The 21,385-nt window shown below is 42.0% G+C and overlaps 1 protein-coding gene across 1 annotated transcript in view; it reads left to right on the forward strand.

Annotated features, from left to right (window-relative positions):
- LOC138621736 (proline-rich protein 5-like) overlaps nucleotides 1–14,112 on the forward strand; it is a 16,258-nt gene extending 2,146 nt beyond the window's left edge. Inside the window, 9 exon segments of the mRNA XM_069699981.1 lie at nucleotides 344–526; nucleotides 1,548–1,628; nucleotides 2,411–2,517; nucleotides 4,669–4,760; nucleotides 4,901–5,041; nucleotides 11,400–11,544; nucleotides 11,778–12,013; nucleotides 12,015–12,069; nucleotides 13,172–14,112. Of these exon segments, the coding sequence (XP_069556082.1) occupies nucleotides 344–526; nucleotides 1,548–1,628; nucleotides 2,411–2,517; nucleotides 4,669–4,760; nucleotides 4,901–5,041; nucleotides 11,400–11,544; nucleotides 11,778–12,013; nucleotides 12,015–12,069; nucleotides 13,172–13,512 (1,381 nt within the window). The 3' untranslated portion in view covers nucleotides 13,513–14,112.
- The last annotated feature ends 7,273 nt before the right edge of the window (nucleotides 14,113–21,385 follow it).

The raw sequence follows: 21,385 nt of genomic DNA on the forward strand, positions 1-21,385 counted from the left end.
TTGATCTGTTTAAACTTGACAAAACCAAACAGACAGTAGATATATGTACATCTCCAAGTTATTTATTTAACAACCACTTTTTTAAATCTGATTTAAAATGCCTCTCAACTTGGTTTAGTTTGAGCGAGATCGGCAGCTTATTTCCACTGACATGGAGCTGTATCTAAAAAAAGCGTTTTTCCCAAAACATGATTTAAACCTCATCGGAATAATATTTGTTAGACTTCCTCAAGTTTTGTGGGAGGTGTTGTTTTTCACTAAGTTAAAATGGCTGGTTAATAAGACTGGATAATAAAAGTTTGTGCTTGTCATTCTTTTCTCTTTCCTACTTTATGATTTCAAGGAGCCTCCACAGCAAACTGAGGTTGGGACCCGGCTCGTCCTCCAGCCTCACCGACCTCTCGCAGGCCAAAGGCCCAGCGGGAGGTGGGGAGAAGGGAGGACCAGCTGGGGGGCTGGTAGAGGAGTGCAGCCGGGACAAAGGCACCCAGCAGAGGAGGGCGGGGGCCAACGCCACCTGGAACAGGTGGGTGTGGGAGCGATGTTCTCAACCACTCTTCATTATGCTGGTTTACATTTTATTTTTGACAGAATGGAAGATGAAAAATGTTTGTTAAGCGTATAAGTAAAAAAAAAAAACGTTTTCCTTAAGAGTGCCACGTGGGTATAAAGATCCCAGCAGAAAGCTCGGCTGGTGCTGTTATTCATGCTATGAATGGGAATTTGTCTCTCCTCCCCGAGGGTCCATCACTACCCCTCTTCATCTCCATCCATCCCTCGTTCCTCTTTTCATGTCTTTCTGCCTCACAAATTCCTTTTTCTTCGGCTTTCTCTCTTATTTCTTTGGTTGTTTTTATGGTGTTTCAGCTTTTATTTGAAAGCAGGAGCCGTCAAGTGTGCTGGGTGCTTGGAGGGCAACATACACAACGCAACCTGGACTGAAACCGTCAGGGAAACAAGTTCATGACTCTCTGATCTTTTATGTTTGACTCTCCTGTTGACTTCCACAGCATCAGGGCTAAATCTGCCCGAGGGTTCTCAGATGTTGGTGGCTGCAAGAGACAACCAACATTTTAGAGCCTCCTCAGTATTTCAAACGTCCCACTTGAGTTGATCAACCGGCCTGTGGTACTTTAAATCAAAAATAAGAGACGAAAGATATGATATATCTAAGTCTATAAAGCCACAGCCGTGCTAGTGTAGATTTAAGTAAAACCGCCAATAGAAACTCCCGTGTCCACCGTATGTCCCGCCCACTACATCCAACTCTGCTCACAAAGGTTTTTTTTATTTGCAAACAAAAGTTTTTCCTTTGTAAACCAAAAAGTCTCGTTTCATAAGCAAAATTTAAAATTGTGTGACCAAAACTAACAAAACTGTGCGAGCAAATTAGTTTGCACTGCAAATAATTGTATTAATTGCACATTTTAATTTACACAAAAAACACAAAAATGCCTTCATATAAGTCTAACTGCCTCTGGAGGAAGGCTTGTTCATTTGTATGTCTTTATTTGTTTCTCAATGCTTTCCTGTGTGTTTATTCGCAGCATTCACAACGCAGTGATCTCAGTTTTCCAGAAGAAGGATCTGGGAGAAAATGAACTCTACACTCTGAATGAAGGTGTCAGGTTAGTTTCTTTCTAGACCAAACTACAGTATTTACTTTGATAATTTCTCCTCTCATCTTTGCTGTAGCAGCAGATTTGATGCACACTCTTACTCCCGTATCCCGCAGACAGTTTCAGCATGCTAAATTTAGTCTTAACTCCAGTCCAAACATTAACACATGTCCACTAACAGTTACTGATGTTGCCTCACTCTCAGCTGCATCATGGGTAATTTGTTTCCCTTGGCTGTGTACCGTCCACTGAGTCAGAAACACCTTAAACTAAAGGGGAAATGATGGGTCCAGGTTACAGAAGGGCCACTGATGTGTGTTTAATTACAGTGTGGGCGGTTGAGACGGGGCTGTCATAAAACTGCAGCAGACACATACATGTACACACAGTACTCAGTACTCAGTGATGGTTGTTCTTTTTTAGAGAATACCAGTCTAGCATGTCCGGGGGGCTTCAAATACACTTAAGCTGTTATATCAAACAACAACAGCTTTATATGACATACGACTGCAGCAGCAGTTATGAATATGTTCTCTCGAAAAAGACCAGCAGACTTTGTTCATTTGCATACAGCGTTTGCCCAGCGCTGTCTTCTGTACCACAAAGATTAAAGGTTACATTTTAAAGGAACAACTTCTTTTCTCATTTCCTGAGTCTGCGCTGTTTAAACACTCGCGGTGTGTGCATACAATCTCATTACGTCTCGTTTATGTGATGATGTGTGTGTATGTGAAGTGTGTCGGGTCTCTTCGTGCTCTATTTGTACTCACCTGCGCTCGTGTGTTTTGCAGGCAGCTGCTGAAGACTGAGCTTGGCTCCTTCTTCACGGAGTATCTCCAGAACCAGCTGCTCACTAAAGGCATGGTTATACTGAGAGACAAGATCCGCTACTACGAAGGTACAAAAACAAAACTCGACACAGATACACACACATTCACCTCAGGGGGGCTGCGTAAACAGACTGAACCATGGTTTTTTTTATTTTGTATATATATATATATATATATATATATATATATATATCATACAACATGTGCTTATTACAAGAGCTTTATGTACAGAAAAAACAATAACTTTCTTATTTCCCTCAGACCCAAATTAAATATATAATTGGTAGATATTAGCACCTGACACACCTTTTAAACATCATCTGATATTTAAAAGACTTAATTACTAGCATAAAATCGGGAGAAACCAAGTAACAAGAAGCAAAACAGAATAAAAACAACGTCTTTGCCGTCCCATAATCTCTCTGTATATCTCAAAGCTGCAGCTCTGAGATACCAGACCAATTTTAAAGAGATCAAATCAAAGAAGTCTGGACATGTTAAGTTTAGTTAAGAATGACATAAGAACATATTAACTCTAAAGAATAGTTTTTAAGTTGTTAAAGGTGGCCATTTTAAGTCACCTCTTCTTCAAGAGGGAATCATATATTCTTCATTAAATGTGATAAATCCTATTTGAACCTGCATATTTCCAGAGAAGCACATTTCCGCTACATGCTAAAAAAAACGATATCAAAGGCCTTTTTTTTTTTAGCCTTTATTTTTGAATTTCTCTCCGTTATTAACTCACAGTGCCTCCTGCTTTCATGAAGAGCAGTCACAGCATCGGTGATTAATTTCACATTTCAGAGTCTTTATCTGAGTGTCACACAAGTCTCGTCTCCGAGAAAGTAAAAGAAACATAATAATTGACTAAAATTCCAGATGCAGTGTGAACCCTGTGAGTTAACTATTAGTTTGAGCTGTGAGAACAGGGCTTTATCTCTCCACCGACACTTCTGGTGAAGGACACGCACGCACGCACGCACGCACGCACGCACACACACACACACACACACACACACACACACACACACACACACACACACACACACACACACACACACACACACACACACACACCACAGTGAGACTGAGGCACTGAAGAGGTGAAGAACTGGGGACAATGACATTATTTTGTTCTCTCTGTTGTGGTAAATGTGTGACCTTTATCCAAAGCACTATAGAGATGATAGAAAACATGCACACACACACACACACACACACACACACACACACAAACAGAAGGTTACAGCAACGACGTCACAATAACCAGACAGGAAGTGATCATTTGCGTCAGCAGCATATTGAGTTAGTAAGAAATATAAGATAAGACAAACCACAGAACCCATTGTTCTGGCTTAATCAATGGCAGTGTGTGTGTGTGTGTGCGTGTGTGTGTGCGCGTGTGACCAAATCAAAAGGATTTTCTCAAAAGATCACTGAGACACAGTATACTGTATACTAGTTAAGATATTATAATTGTTTATTGATGACAAAACAGACTTCTTATCTGATTTTGCAGTTTTACACAGAATGTTTCTGCCTCTTTTAGATTATTGTCTGGGAGCCAATAAGTTCTGCTCTTGTAAACCTCGTATCTGACAGTCAAACGTCTCCAAGCTAGAGACCCAGGTATTTTTCTCAATTTTTGGTTGAGACGAAACCAGAAGAGCTAAAAGAGCCATGAATATTAGCCTATATTCATTAAGAGATGAAACGCAACTCCAAAACATGTTGCTTCATTTCCACTGAAAGATGGTAATAAGTCACATATGATGTTTTCAGCTTTGGACTGTAGCTGCAAGAAGTTTACATTGAGCCTGTTGAACAATTTAATGCCAATAATTTAATGCTCATACTTCTCAACTATTTGACTGACTGATCTCTCCTTAGATGGGGGGAGGCGGGATGCATCAGAGCCAAAGCAACGCAATTTTAAATCAATGCATTTGATCAGTAATTGAATAAAAATAATATAATCATAATCATCATATATAAACAATAATCATAAAACCGCGAACTATCGGTCCTGATAATCAGCCAGGCCGATAATCGGTCAACCTGTAATTTACATCCATATGTTTCAATTCTAAATCACAGGCATGGTTTGCATGGAACAATACATGTTCATAAGTATAGAACATAATCTCTTTGTTGACAACATGTCTTGTTTCTGGAGTCTCTCTGACTTTCCGGATGATCCTCTGGTTCTGTCACAGGTCAGAAGTTACTGGACTCTCTGGCCGACACCTGGGACTTCTTCTTCTGTGATGTTCTGTCCATGCTGCAGGCCATCTTCTATCCTGTACAGGTCCGCACACACACACACACACACACACACGCACGCACGCACGCACACACACACACACACACACACACACACACACTCCCCAGCTAACATTCAAATTAAGCAGCTCTATCGTGTTGACGTGTGTGTTGACGCGTCTGCAGGGAAAGGAGCCGTCAGTGCGTCAGTTAGCTCTTCTCCACTTTAGGAGCATCATCACCCTCAACCTGAAACTGGACGAGGCGCTGTCTCGACCCCGAGCCAGAGTTCCTCCCTCCATCATACAGATGCTGCTAATACTCCAGGTACACGCACACACACACACACACACACACACACACACACACACACACACACACACACACACACACACACACACACACACACACACACACACACACACACACACGCGCACGCACACCTACCTTCACCTCCGTTCTCCTCTTTGTGTACGAGTCTCTCACGCTGCCTCTCTTATCCACACGTCATGCACATCCGTGACATGACATGGGTGAAGGAAACAGGGTAAACCACAACAGATGGTGAAAGAGGAGCAGAAGCTCGAGAAAGAGGTCGAGATGGTTGGTTGTTGTTTTTTTTGCAGAGGGATCTCACAGGAAGTAATCTCAGCGTGAACACAGAGCACAGTTGTCTTCCCATGACCACTCAGCCCCCTCTGCACCCTCCCTCTCGCTGTGTTTGTCTGTCTGAACTATCCATGTCATTTAAGAGCATGACATCCTCACAAGACCAGAAAAACTTGGCAAGTTAGTTGTCATTATGAGCTTATTAGACCTCATCAGCTAAAAGTTTATATTTCATGTTGCAAAGTTAAAAGCAATATGTCATGGTGTGAAAGCAGAAGCGTCCATGTGTCCATGTTTTTATACTTCGGTGAACCAAAGTACCGATGGTGGGAAAGCCCTATTGTTATCCAAGGAATTATTATTCTTTTCGTTCCTTATTTTTATCCGGAAAGAACTGTATTTTTGGAGGCTTTGCCATATTCAAAAACTCATGAAAGTTGGTACACACATCTCTCCCGGCTACAAATTCAGTGGACATGTGTATCACATGTACGTACATATACGTCAACTCAACAGGAAGTCCACCATTTTGAATTTAGTCGCCATTTTTGCCGATTCACACATGTTGTACTTTCACGAACTCCTCCTAGGGATTTTGTCGGACCCACCTGGAATTGAGTCTGTGCACTCTTAACATGTTTGGAATTAACAGTTATCAAAATAATACGTTTCCGTTGATCGGTGTGCCCGTGGCGTGGCGGCCAAAAAGTCCACCTCAGAAGGAGGGATTGAGACAGACGGAGGGACTCTAAAATCAGGAAAACATCTGAAATTCACACAGTTCTGATGGAATAAATAAACATACAACTACATTTGAATCCTTATTATGGACTCGAATAACAGACATCACAGTATGCTAATCTGCCATCATAACTGTTGCTAGTAATCAGTGTAGATTTGCTCTCACTTTTGCTGAGACAAACACTGATCCTGACTCACACACTGTATGACGCTGGAAGTCACCTGTGGTGATGCTGAAACTAGACACGGTGGGATCTCTGGTTAGTTAGAAGAGACACTGAGGAGGCAGCGTGTGTCAGCAAAACACCTCCAAAATTTAACAATAACAATTTCCTCTTTTTCAAGTTACAAGATGGTTGAAACCTTATTTAATGTTAAGCAGAAGTGTTGGTCGTCCCAAATTCTCCTAAATTCACCAAAAAGTCAGTCAGCTGTTTGTTGAAGTTGAAAGTTGAAAGTTTTATGTTGAGCTTATTCTTCTTATTTAACTGTGGCTTGGTACCAGCGCATCAACTTTTATAAGTGTATTTAAAATAACTTTTCACTTTTTCAATGATTTTCTTATGTTCTACTCTCATAGCAAAAAGTGCTTTATTTTTTATAGCTAACACACTAATACTAATGAGAACCTTTTTCTGTCCAAATAATTCAATTGTGAAGTTGTGCAGCTTCATGTCATACTTAAAATGTATTTTCAATTACAATTTTAGCAGCAGTAAAACACTCTCTCTCTTTGACATGGACACCTCTTTACATATTAATCTAAATTCTCAACTTTTAACCAGTTGTGAGCCACTTGTGAACTTTTTTGTGCAAGAACTAACATTAACACTACTGTTCAAGTAAGCGTCCAATTACTTTTGAACCCCTCATTTTTGGGCATGTTGTTTTTAAATAGCTTTATCTCATAAATATTATTATGAACCTCCACAAATTAAAGCTGAAATTCATCACTTTAATTAAAATTCATTTATTTTATTTTGAGCTAAATTTGTTGAAGAACACGGCTATAATAATCTATTTAGTTAATTTTTTTTATTTACATTTATATTCAATGTTTACATTTATGTAAAACAATGATGAATTTTTAAAGATGAATTGATGTGATTGGCCCCTAAAGAGTAATTTCTGGTGGTCTTTGGGGACAGTCGTTGATCCTGTTTCAGTTTAAATGATTTCAGTCTCTTTGGGGTTCAAAATGTCCACTCTGGTATTTAGGATGACGAGTCTGGTGTTGACCGTGTTCCCAGCGTGGCGTTGTTCCTCTCCAGCGGGTGGTGCTGTTGTCCCTGTCGGACTGCTCTATGTGTCTTTTGCAGTGCCCACAAATGTTGTGTGCCTTCCCTGCACCAGACCACTTCTTGTAAGGGGTTGTGTCGGGGAGTCTTTGGTGATGGTCGTCTCGGTGCTGGTACCTGGGATGTCCGCTCAGTGCTTCTGCAGGGGAAAAGTCTTTATCTTGGTCTGATCTCCAGTTTCTGTGACTGTGTCTGAAGACCTTCCTCTCTTTCATGTCCATCACTTGTTCTCTACCGTTGTGGTTGAACAGGCCTCCTTGTTCTGACTCTTCTGTCAGTTGTGCTTCTTCTTCACCGCCCACCGAATCAGAAAATGTCCTTTCAATAACCAGCAGTTTATATCTGCGATGTTTCTGTCGCGCCCAAATACCAGCTGAATACTTGTTGGGGCCTTGGTCTCTGCGATGGCGGACAATAACGACTTTTCTGCCTGACGCCTTCATCTCTGGTGCTTCATCGGTGCAGCTGTCAATGTTGCTGCTCTGAGATGTCTCATTGCATCTTTTTGGCTTGGATATGTCACCTTGTGCCAGGGACACGTCTTCTTCTCTGTACGTTGAATCAGAGAGTCCTCGGTAGCGGGCAAGCAGCTGGTACCTTCGGTGTTTCCGCCGTGCCCACATACCAGAAGAATCCTTGCTGGGGACGGAGCCCGGGTCTCTGCGACGGTGGACGATAAAGACTTTCCTGCTCATCGTGTCCATCACTGGTGCGCCATTGGTGCAGTCGTCCATGTTGCTGCTCTGAGATGTCTCATTGCCTCCTTTCGGCCCAGACCCGTCTTCTCTTTTAGACTCTGAATCGGAGATTCCTCGGTAGCGGGCAAGCAGCAGGAACTTGCGATGTTTCCGCAGTGCCCACAGACCAGAGGAGTCCTTGCTGGTGATTGAAACAGCGTTTCCACAAAGGCAGTCAGTTAAGGTTCTCCTGCTCTTCTCGTTTATCACCGGTGCTACACTGGTGCAGATCCCTTTGTCTTTACTCGGAGACGTTCCAATGTCAGCTTGTGTCGCGGGTAAATCCTCCTCACCATTCACTGGATGGGAGATCTTGCGGTAGCGCGCAAGCAGTTGGTACCTGCGCCGTTTGCGAAGTTCCCACAAACAGGAGGTATCTTTGCTTGGATGCCGGTTTCTGCGGCGTGTTTGCTTGCGTTGTTCTTCCATGCGTTCTCGTCAACGAAGCTTGCTGTTGTGCGATGTGTTCTTCAGAACAACTGTAAATGTTTTCTGACCGCTTATTCTGCTGTGTTTATACTGTTCTGCTGTGACATCACTCTGCTGTGACATCATCAGATTCTCTTCCTTTAATCTCAGATGAACATTCTACAGAATGCTCCGTGGTTTCTCTCAGTACTTGAATAACAAGATCATGTGTACATCACTGTGGATTACAGTTTGTCCACGTTGTGATAAACTCTGAGAAAAGCAGAGTCATACTTACGTTGACACCTGGAGGCAATTTAGAGTTGCTGGTTAACCCACCCTGCACACCGTTGGACAGTTGGGTGGCTGTGGCTCCATCTCCTCCTGTCTACAACGGGTCAAGGTTTCCATGTGTGAAATTCTGAACCCATTCTGAAAGGTAGGTAGACTATATAGCCTTACACGGTTGCTTCCAGATATCAATGTCTGAGTGTGTGTGAGTGTGAAATTACTACAAACAGAAATAACAGATTCATTTTTAATCAAGTTTTTTCCCCTATAAACTGAATTTTGGTACATTTTTAATTAAATGCTAGACATAATTATAATTCCGTTTTTTTTGCTTTCATTGATGTGTATCCATAGGTTCCTACTGGATGAACTGTGTTTTTAGTAGTGTGTTTGCATGGTTTCACCTGTGTGTGGAGTTCACCAGCTGCAGATCCATCAGTGTTTGAAAGTTGTAGCACCTCTTTCCTTTTCTGCAGCTATGGCTTCGACAGTTGAAGGGTTTTTTTTTTTCAGTAAAGTGTATCGAAATTCTTCTGGTTTCCCAGGTTGGCCTGTGCATTTGTAACAGAAAGGTCAAAGCAGCCGGAGTAACTGAATGAGCTTTTTTATCGAATCATTTAGACAGTTTTCTCTACTGTTGAGTTTAGTCCTAGTGTAGTTAAACCAACCTGTAAAATTGATTCAAAAGAAACAACCTAAAAGGGCAAAATCCCTCACTGACCTGCAGACATATGACGAGTATCAAAAGGTTTTCAACAACTGCTTCTAATGAGGAGGGCTCAAGTTGTCAGAAAATAACTGAAAGTCATGTTTGAGTGATCATTTCTGAATCCTTTACTAACTGCTGTTTTTCAGTCATTAAGAATAAAGGTTTTTGTGACTGGAAGTGAACTTTCCTTTTATCATTTAAAACCAAATGTGCTAACTTGGTATTGTCGCTTCTTTTAGGTACCCCAGCTGATAAAATGGCTTTTCCATGAACCCTTTGAGATGATTCGACAGTACAACAACCATCCAAATGTTTTAGAAGAACCTCAGAAAGGATTTTAATGTTTCTTGAAACATCTATTTGGGTTTATTGGTAACATTAGAGGAATTTAGAGATATGTAGAGATGTTTTAGCAACGACTTTGTCTCCCAAAGAATTAAAAAGAAGAAATAGTCTCTTCAGCTTACTGAGCAGAAGAGTAACTAATCAGAGCTCACCCCTCCTGCCTAAAGAGTAGACTTGTTAAATTGGGTGTTACTTCGTCAGGGGTAAGATGCGGGGTGGATAATGAATGGTAGAGGATTAAGTGTTTGAATCATTGACCCAAATCTGCTCCTTCCAGATTCAGACGGAGAGGGCAAGACAATTAATTTATTCCCTGTTTTATTCATTGTGTAGAGATACACTGCAGAGTTGTTTTAATTGGGCTTTTTTTTGGTTTTGGCCACAATGAATATTTACAGAAGGAGAAACAGAAAACCAGGTAGGGTCAAAGGTGCGGAAGAAGACAGGAAAGCAGGGCAGCTTGGAGAAAGGTTGAGTGTAAGAGAGATCAAATGCAGTGCTGAATGTGTGCTGGTTTTTACTTCTTGTTTCATCTGTTAGTAATTTCCCTTTTATCCTGTTAATGCGCTGTGACGCCGGTCCACTGAAGTCTGCTCCATTTATGTGGTTTGTTGCTGCGCTGTGGCTTTCCTGCCTGGGCTCAGTGATTCAGAGCACTGAGACGTGATTGATCCCATGTTTTTGTTACTTGAAAACATTGCGGCCCATCTCTATTCTCCTCGTGTGAAAATGTGTGTAAAAAATCTTGTTGAAGTGATTCTGAACTGAGTCCAACTTCTAAAAGTATTTCATCATTTTAAATGTTTTTTATGTTGAGCAGAGCAACATAAAATAACAAAGTAGGTGTTTTTTTTTTTTGCTCGAATCGATATTTCTATGTCAACGATGCATCTACACGTAACGTGAACGATGTCGCTCCAAGTGATGAATCTACAGAGAATTACATCTCGACGGTTCTCCTCAGCTCGATGGGTCTTTCAGCTCGTTGTTTTGGTTCAGTCTCATTAGTGTTATTTCAAGCTGAAGCAGGAAGTCCTTGTAAAGCCACTGTACGCTCATGCCTGCAGCACCAAACATCAGACACGGTTAATGACGAGCTGTTGTGCCTGGTGGAGAATTTAGCTGCTGAAGAGACAGAAACTTCCCTCTGAATTTGGTGGAAATCAGGCCAGAAGTAGAAGAAGAGTGAATATTGGTGACACACACACACAAACTGAGCAACGCAGTTCATTTTTGTATTATCTGACCACGTTTACATGTGTCTATACACATCTAGGATCGGGACTAAATCCACTCAGCACTTTACTGAGCTTGTCTTCTGTTGGTGTCTATAAAAAAAACATATTGTTCTAATGTTTTAACCAATGTTCATCAGAGATCTTTCATTCCGCTCGGTGTTCGATAAAATCAAACTGAGCTCTTTCTTTCTTTTTCCTTAGAAACGTCCTCGTGGTTTTAAAATGGTTTCCATTCCCACCAGTCAACAAGCAGCAGTTAACCAGACGACACTAACTGTTTGAGTGTATGTTTGTGTGTCCTTGATCCAGGGCGTCCATGAATCTAAAGGTGTAACAGATGACTACCTTCGTCTGGAGTCTCTCATCCAGAAGGTGGTCTCTCCCTACCTCGGCACTCATGGTTTATACTCCAGAGACGGATCCTCCAACCTGCACTGCTCCTCCTGCCTCTTAGGTGTGTGTGTGTGTGTGTGTGTGTGTGTGTGTGTGTGTGTGTGTGTGTGTGTGTGTGTGTGTGTGTGTGTGTGTGTGTGTGTGCGCGCGCGCGCGCAGAAAATGTCCAGTAAAAGTGTTTCTAAATGTTCCATGCTCCTGTGTTTACGTGGTGTTCTGTGGCATGTTTTCAATTATAAAGTCATCAAAATAGAAAAAGACAGTCTTTCTCTCTTCTTCCCTTGATCTCTTTAGAAAAGCGGTTGCAGCCCTCCTGCAAACCTGGCAACTCTCCCGCTGCCAAGAATCCAGTGGTCCGCTCTAAAAGCTACAACGTTCCCATGCTCACGCCTGTAGTCGAGTACGACATGGACGCCTCCGCGGGAGGGAGCGCGAGCATCAGGAGACACTCCGTCTGTGAGATGACTTCCTGCGTGGAGGAGAGCAGCCCCGCGGCCAAATCCGCTGCCGGCAACGCCAGCAACGCCAGCAACGTCCAGCCTCGCCAACCACTCCCCAGATTCCGCTGCCTCCGCTGCACTTTCAGGTAACAGGAAATATAACAAATCCACCTCCACTTCCAAACTAAGACATTATCATTTCTACACAGGTTGCTTTAGGTTGCTTTAGGTTACTTTTTAAACACGGTGCACCCGAGTAAAAACATTTTGCATCCCACTGAATGCTACACAAACTTTTTTTTTTGTTCTTTTCATATTTCTTTTCAGTTAATCAAATGCAACGCACTGTTTTAAGAGCTCTCGAAAATCTCGATGGTTTTGAAGTTGAAGTGAAACACGTTATCATTTATGTCATAATTCTATATTTTAAAAAGGCAGCATGAAATAGATACTCGAGAGTTAAAATAAGACATCCAGAAATGTCGTTAGACGTGATCGTCCTGCGTCATTTTCTTCATAACGTGCGGCACATCCAGTTAATCCCACCAGTCGTGAGGACGCATCACGTTTATCTGGGTGCGTTGAAGGTGTATTAATCAAACATCAAAAGTTTGTGTCTTTTCAATTACTTTAAAAACAAACTAACGCATGCCGCTAAACCCTTCGCAACTGAGAGAACACATATTGTAGCACAGGCAGCTGATCAAAAATGACTTTCGATTATAAAAATGAACAGTCAAACTAACTTTAGTGCACGTGTATTTAGGCCACGCCCAAATCCAGCCTCTTCTTCAGAGGAAATGGAAAAAGCTCGTGCAGAGACTGATGCGCACAATGATAATCTTTTACATTGTAATCTTTTTCATTTGTTTTAATGCTTTGCATGTTTTGTTATCTCCTGCATGTCCCCGTGTGCTACAAGACGAGTGTACACGAGTTGTGCATCCGGCTACGTAGCTGCGTATTACCTACAAAGCTGTCCAGGTTTTTGTTGGTCAATCACTTTCTGCTGCCTCAAGTAAGCAATGCACCAACAGTGCACCTGACCACGCCTCATTTTAAAACGAACACACCCATCTGAGCACCCACGGGAGCAAATACAATTGTTAATTAAACATCATGGGCGCTGGACAGGAAATCGTTAAACTGCGTCGGTCCAAAACTATTAAAGATACTTGCGCGTGCCTGGAGACGCTTCGTGCCAGGTGTCGGCTGGAGACCTTAAAACTGTCCCTGTTCTTTGTGCAGACGCTGCGACCTCCAGCCGGGACACCCGGCCCGGAGATGCAGACGGTCCCGCTCCCCCCCACCGTCTCCAGCCGCAGCGCCCCTCCCCCTGCATCCTCCCTGAGCCGTTCCCGGGCGAGGACACGCACCGCTCCGGCTCGCTGGAGTTCGACTCCAAAGTGCTGACCCGAGACGCGAGCTCCGGTCCCAGCCCGTCCTCCAGTTCCGAGATCTCGACGGACCGCGTCGAGGAGTCTTTGGACTCGGAGCTGGAGCCCGACGGCATCTTTCTGGACTTCTCGCGGCGCTGCTCCGGAGGGTCGACGCACAGCAGAGACAGCAGCAGGCAGAGTGTGGCGTGACACGCGCTCATTTCCTGTGTGGACGGAGTTTCCTTTGTGTGATGCGGGGACGAGTGGAAACAACACTGAGGCTCTTCACACCCTGTGACTCCTCCTGCTGTTTCCTGGAGGCTCCAGATCTTCAGGGATTCTTTCAAACTGAATTATTTTTCTATGTAATGTCCTCTACCGCTAAAAACAAGTCCACTCTCATGATGACTAGTTAATATATCAGGTTTTTTTTTTTTTTGAAGTGTAGGACATCATCACCGGCCCTGCGGGAAGCTCTAATCACATCAGTCACTTGACTTTTAAACTAAAGTGTCTCTAATAGAATTAGTAGACAAGTAGACCACGGAGGTGTGTCGTAGGCTTTTCTCTCTCAAACATAATCGTACCGTTTCCTGTTATTGATGACAACACGTAGAACCAGTGGTGATAACACACTGCAGGAACAGGAGCTGTTCTTCCACTGTCACGTATCTTTTTTTAAATCATGGATGTTGAAAAACTCGTGCTGTCAAATTCAAACTTTTAACTTTTCATATCTGATTTTTGACCAATGATGCACCGCAATGCATTTTATGAAATGATCATTAAAATATTCTTCTGAATTTTGCAGTTTGTCTCCATCTGAATTGAAGTCTGAATCTGGTGGCCACGTGTATACTGTACATGTTGAGTATTTTGGCTTAAACTGCTGGCAGAGTAGAGCAGCTGTTGCTGTAGTTACCGAGCAGCTCAGTGGAAGAAGTGACAGGACATGTACCTTTTTTTTTAATTTATTTTATTTTTTTAAATGCTTTTAGGCCTCATTTACACAAGATCAGTGACAAAGTACACCGACAATTGTTTGCTGCTGATTTTTTTTTTTATGTTTGAGCAAATCCATTTGACCGGATACCATCCACATAAAAGTCAGCTGCGGCTCAGCTGGCAGAGCGGGTTGCCCACTAATCATAAGGTTTGCCAGTTTGATCCCCAAGTCCTCCCGTCCACATGCTGAAGTGTCCTCGGGTGAGACACGGAACGTCACGTTGCTCCTGATGCCGGACGACCGCCTTGCATGGCGTCTCTGCCACCGCTGGCGAGTGAGAGTGAGAGTTTGTGGACGGGAGGTAAACTGTTGAACAGTGCTTTGAGACCGCTACGGTGGTAAAGCTTTATATAAGTGCAGACCGTTCACCATGAAAGCTGGTCCCAGTGCTAAATGAACCCTCAGTGAAGTCAGAATTACTGTACGTTTTTAGTCAAATCAAGTCGTTCAACGGCTGCAGCTACTTTCTTAAAGAAAGTTCAGTTTTGAAATTGGAAGTCTTTAGATAAAAGCTAATCGAGTGTTTCCAGTCAGCCGAGCTCCCGTCCGTCCAGTCATATCGGTTCAGGATTATTGCAGTTTTCAAACCTTGAACTTCTTTCATTCTGCTTCCTGTTAAATCAAGATTGTCTCTGAAGCTCGTCTCCGTGTTGTCGCAGAGGACGCGTCAGTCACTTATTCAGTCACAGTTTTAAATATTAGTGAACTTTTCCATGACGAAATCTAGCTGAACTGGTTGTGTTGAAAAACTCCCAGAGGGGCGATTTTATTTGATTATCTTAAAATAAATAATGTCGAAGATTATAACCAGATGTTAATCAACAACAATATTTTCCCTGGAACACGCAGGACTTGTTCCACGGCTGATTCTCAGACTGGAGGTGTTTTGAACTAAACACTAACATGTATCCTGGGCTGATCTCAGCTCTTCTCCCATTGTGTTGGCATCCATTTAGAAAAACAGAAAGCCATGTGTCACAACTCTTGTCATGCAACCGCAGCCTGTTTACACACAGACAAACACGCTTTAATGTGAGTTTTCCCTGTTTACACATCTGGGACAGAATCACAGTCAGGAAACAAACACTTCCTGTTTCTGCATGAATGCAGCCTTTACAAATCTGATGTGAGTTGTGTTGACGAACAATAGTGCTGTAACAAATGATCGAATGTGTTGTTTCGCTGGACAAATACACTTCTAACTTTTTAAAATATGTCTCAACTCTGATTATTAATCTCATTATTAGCTATCATCAATCCATCGATAGTATGCGAGTAATATTCAGATACTTCTCATAAACACAGATGTAAAATCTAGTCTTGAATTCTTGTCACTTTACTCACTCTTTTTTTTTTTTTTTGTAAAAAAAAATCCTCAAACCTTTCGCTAAACCAATAACATCAGTCACTATTTGGGTTTTGGTCCATGTTGAAGGTGAGAAAACTTTGCAGACACTGCCACCTTGTGTCATATTGTACAAAGTGCATCCTCGTTGACAAACATACTGTAATAATATTGTGTGGTAGAAAAAGGGGAAGGGAAGGAAAAGTGTCGTTTCTCTTTTTTCAATGAGTTTCTTTCTTCTTGTATTTATTTAATTAAGTCAATGGTTTTTGAGGCTCGACGTTTAATACACACTCCAAATCAGCAGGTGGCGGTATGCGGAAGAAGAGCTCTATGAGACGCACCTGTTAGAAAGCATGTTGTGAAGAGGTGTGTAGAGAGGAGAAAAAACAAATGAGATAAATACCATATTTAAATACTTCACCTGGTTTCTAGTCATTCACCTTCAAAAAAAGAAGTGGAATAACGTTAGATTTAGTGTTTTTGTTCTTCATTTTAGACTATTTTAGACGACATGTCTGACTTTTCTTTCCATATTTTGGACGACATGTTATAGTATGACTTTTTTTTTTAATCATATTTTGGACGACATGCTATAGTATGACTTTTTTTTTTTTAATCATATTTTGGACGACATGCTATAGTATGACTTCTTTTTTTTAATCATATTTTGGACGACATGTTATAGTATGACTTCTTTTTTTTAATCATATTTTGGACGACATGTTATAGTATGACTTTTTTTTTTTTTAATCATATTTTGGACGACATGTTATAGTATGACTTCTTTTTTTTAATCATATTTTGGACGACATGTTATAGTATGACTTCTTTTTTTTAATCATATTTTGGACGACATGTTATAGTATGATTTTTTATCATATTTGGGACGACATGCTATAGTATGACTTTTTTTTTTTAATCATATTTTGGACGACATGCTATAGTATGACTTTTTTTTTTTTTTAATCATATTTTGGACGACATGTTATAGTATGACTTCTTTTTTTTAATCATATTTTGGACGACATGTTATAGTATGATTTTTTATCATATTTGGGACGACATGCTATAGTATGACTTTTTTTTTAAATCATATTTTGGACGACATGCTATAGTATGACTTTTTTTTTTAATCATATTTTGGACGACATGCTATAGTATGACTTTTTGGTCATATTTTGGACGACGTGTGCGATTCTGTGCTAGGCTATGCTTACAATAATACAACATATATGTATGCCATATTATATTCCTTATATACAATCTCGTATTAATCAACTATTAATCCTCAGGCGTATGCAACAGGCTGTTTCTGTAGAGGTCAGCGATACTGCTGAAGGTCAGCATGCTGCTGTGCATAATAAGAAGAAGGTCCTAAAGGGTGGACAGAAAAAAGGGAGTGGAAAAAGGGAGTGGAAAAAGGGAGTGGAAAAAGGGAGTGGAAAAAGGGAGTGGAAGAGATGCAGGATAGGAGAAGAAGATTGCATAATATGGCATTAGCAGGCGGAGCCACACAGCAAGTGTGGGAGAGTAAACGGAAAGAGCAGGTGAAGAAAAGACCAGATGAAGAAAATTACTGAGAGAGAAGGATAATATAAACAGAGGCAGACTCTGAGTCAGAAAGAAATTGAAGTAAGCGAAAAAATAAAGTCAGAACAGAGTAAAACTAATGCTGAAAGATCGCACTAAAACAAACATCAACTTAGAACAACGGGGACAGACAAATGACTAGAATAATCCAGAACGTAATAATATATAAATAAAAGAACGGGAACAATTAATAATAGTGATAGTTAAAAATAAAATAATAAAAAAGATAGAGAGAAGCAATATGGCTAAGGAAGCCAATTAATAATCATTAAAAAAAAATTAAAGATAGAGAGAAACAGACAAATATGGGTTAAAGATTGAAGAAAATACATGAATAAACAAGAATAACCTAAGATAAGTGGTAGCATAGAGATAACAGAGGAAAAAGGAACAGGAGGAGGAGCTGAGACAGACACAGGCTCAGCTTTTAAAACTCCAATTAGATGACGCCAGACGCAAAGCTACTGATAAGTAAAAAGGACACAAAACAATGGGGAGATTAAGGGAGAAAATTAGGTTAGAGACAGCAAAATCTGCATCACAGCCCCGGTGAGAGCCCTAAGGTGGGAGAAATCAAACAAACCCACAGTAAAAACGAGAGATATTATAAGTACCTGTCTCAGAAGAATAGTTGATTGATTGGATAAGATAAAGTACAATAAATCAATTTAAAATAATGTGAGATTAGTTAGAGATGAGTTAATAGAAGAGATAGACCGAAGTTAATAGATCAAAGTTAAGGATAAGATAGATCAAAGAAAATAAGAGAATACTAAGATTTAAGACGTGAAAGTTAAAGTTTAAAGGGGCCCAAAGACAGTGTAGCATAGGAGAGCGCTAGTCACACCAGAAGTAGAAGGACGGATTAGAATAAGTAGATAAATAATAATAGAACATTAGGACCACAACATAAAACAAATAAAAGAAAAGGTAATGAGCAAAAGACTAGGAGGAACCTTACTGCCGCCTGATTCTGGACCGCACAGGCCGTAATGGCGTTTATATCACTCAAAAATGCCCTGTCACTCAGACAGACCAGGCTGGACAAAACGCTGACATCACCACACGTCACACACACACACACACGAAGGCATAAACATGGCAGACAACATGGGAGAAGGGGAGCTGCATGAGTGTGAGGAAAGAGTGCAGAAAGATGTCGGGGTGAGAGAGAGCTTGCAGAACATCCCTTACACTGAGGCTGATGAAACCCTGTTCACAGATGGCTGCTGTTACAGACACCCAACGGACGGACTGAAAGCAAGTGGTCAGGAGAACACAGAAAGGATTTGAGGAAGTGGTAGCAGAGCCAGTAGTCGGGGAAAGAGTCAGCCCGGATAGCAGAACTACAGGCCATGATTAAAGCACCAGAATGGGCAGAAGGGAAAGTTGTAAACATTTACACAGACTCAGCATATGTAGCGGGTGCTATTCATATAGAGCTGAGACAATGGATCAGAGCAGGATTCCTGACTGCAGACAAGACACCCATCAGACATGAAGCAGACGTGAAGATACTGGTAAATGAAGCCCCCAAAAAAAGGTAGCTGTAATGAAGTGCAAAGGACATGACAAGACCGACTCAATGGTAGCCCTGGGGAATGACGGAGCTGACCAGGCAGCCAAGAAAGCTGCAGGATACGTACCTCAGTATGTGATGGTACAGACTGAGAAAATCACACAGGAACTGTTGCCACAGTGCAACGAGGATATGATAGAAAAGGAGCAGGCAAAGGTCTCTCCATGGGACACCAGGACAGAGGAGACAAAAAAACAGGATGGATTGCGGAGGGCCCCGGATGGTAGACTAGTTCTGCCACCAGGCCTGGTACAGAGGACATTACAGGAAGCACACGGTCTCACTCACTGTGGACAGAAACAGATGCAGCGACATCTGACCCATTGGTGGCATCCATTTCTACCGGCTATGATAGAAAACCACGTGAGAGAATGTAGTGTGTGTATGGTATACAACGTAAAGGCGACCATTAAGCCTCACCAAGGACAGTTTCCCCTGCCACAGCTCCCGGGGCTTATCATTGATTACACCGACATGATTGACAGAGTGGGGAGGACACAGGTACCTCCTGGTAGCCGTGGATACATACACTGGCTGGCCAGAGGCAATCCCTGCTAAAAAAAAAGAGCATGCAAAAACAGGGATACAATTCTTGATAAATCACTACATGCCCGTGCATGGGTTTCCTCGTCGCATCCGTTCAGATAACGGCTCCCATTTCAAAAATAAAGACTTACAAGAAGTAGAAAAACATTTGGGCCTAAAACACGCATTTGTCACAGTCTCCCACCCTCAGTCACAGAGGAAGGTAGAAAGAATGAACCAGACGCTGAAAAGTAAAATCAGTAAAGTATGTGCGCAAACCGAGCTGTCCTGGGTGGAGGCTCTGCCGGTAGCGTTGACGGCAGCGCGCAGCTCTGTGAATTCTACCACAGGGTTCCCTCCTTTTGAGCTGTGGACTGGACAGCAGCTTCCGGGTCCAGGCGCAGGAAACCCGGTGACGATCGAAACCAGTTCCTTGGATGAAATATAAGCCATACTATGATCAACGAACAAGCTCTGGTGTCAGGTTTCTCTGCACACGTGACGGAGACCAAAGGGGACGGTGGACCGGGAACACCACATACTCCTAAAGGTGATCAAAGAGGAAGTGGTCGGAACCAAGGTGGTCCATTTTAGTTATAATGGAGCCACGCCGGCAGCGGGTATGTGCATGTTTTTTCTTTCTTACGATTGTTGGTCTCCTGTGGGAGACCAAAAGGGGGAATTGTGCGATGCTGCTGTGCATAATAACAAGAAGGTCTGAGTGGTGGACAGAAAAAAGGAAGTGGGAAATGGAAGAGATGCAGGAAAGGAGAAGAAGATTGCATAACATGGCACGACCATTAGTTTCACCTCCTGTCTTTCTTATTTCTTCCGAGACATAAAACAGGAATAAGTTACTGACCCGAGCGACACGTCCCCCACAAGGCGAGACGGCCCACCTCGACCAATCAACAAAGGACACGTCACCACACATGACTTTTTGGTTCCTGTACTATAATTAGACCGGGTCAGGGAGGGTCAGGAGGTCAGATTTCGTGAACTGACACATACTCTGTTGCGGTCAGGGAAACTTAGTCTGGACCCAGAGCTCTGTAAACTGATTATTCTGTTCTGTTAAATAAATATCTTGAAGCCGGACATCTTCTCCTGTTGCCTCATTAAAAGAACACGCAGGACTGGGGGCTGACACATATTGGCTTTGTACTATCAGGAGCCCAAGTCCAACACATGCTATATAGTATGACTTTTTTTTTTTAATCATATTTCAGACGACATGATATAGTATGACATTTTATCACGTTTCGGACGACGTTAAAGAACTGACTTTTTTGTGCTATAAGTATGACTTCTGTTCAAAATTTGCTCAGGCAACACAATAGTTCAGTTGTCAGCGTTGTCGTCTCAGTCTAAAGGTCTGTGGTTCGATCTCCGCCTGGGACTTTCTATGTGGAATTTGCATGTTCCTGCATAAATAAAAAGTAAAAGTAAAGTATGTTGTCCAAAATATGGACGACTAACTTATGCATGTTATCATGCATGTAGTCCATGATGTAAAACAAACATCATGTAGTCGTAAATGTGACAAAGTCACACTCCAGGCAAGAACATGCAATCCTCTACAGACAGAGTCCCAAGCCCCTGATCGAACCCAGTACTTCCTGATTGTGAGATGACAACGCTAGCAACTGTAAAATTGTGCTGCCTCTATTGCATGTTTGTCTGACTTATATAAAATTTAAACTTTTTAATGAAGACAGCACAGTGGTGCAGTGGTGCAGTGGTTTTGACTCCCAGTCAGAAGGTTCCAGGTTCGATTCTTGCTGTGGCTTTTCATCAGAGATGTTAACATCATCATTTCCAGGATGGGTCTTGAACCTGCAACCTTCTGAACAGAAGGCAACAATGCCAACCACTGCACTATTGATCACTCTTCCCTAACATGTTTAAAAGTTATATAAGTCAGACAAGCATGCAATAAAGACATCAAAATGGTTGTCATTTCATAATCAGGAGCTTCTAGGTTTGATAGCGGGTCTGGAACTTAGTGTGGAGGATTGTATGTTCTTGCTTGAAT

Source organism: Brachyistius frenatus, unplaced genomic scaffold (genome assembly GCF_029030835.1).
Source record: "Brachyistius frenatus isolate BFR_SWC_R1_liver_20210118 unplaced genomic scaffold, ASM2903083v1 Contig_32, whole genome shotgun sequence".
In the NCBI taxonomy this organism is placed as follows: Eukaryota; Metazoa; Chordata; class Actinopteri; family Embiotocidae; genus Brachyistius; species Brachyistius frenatus.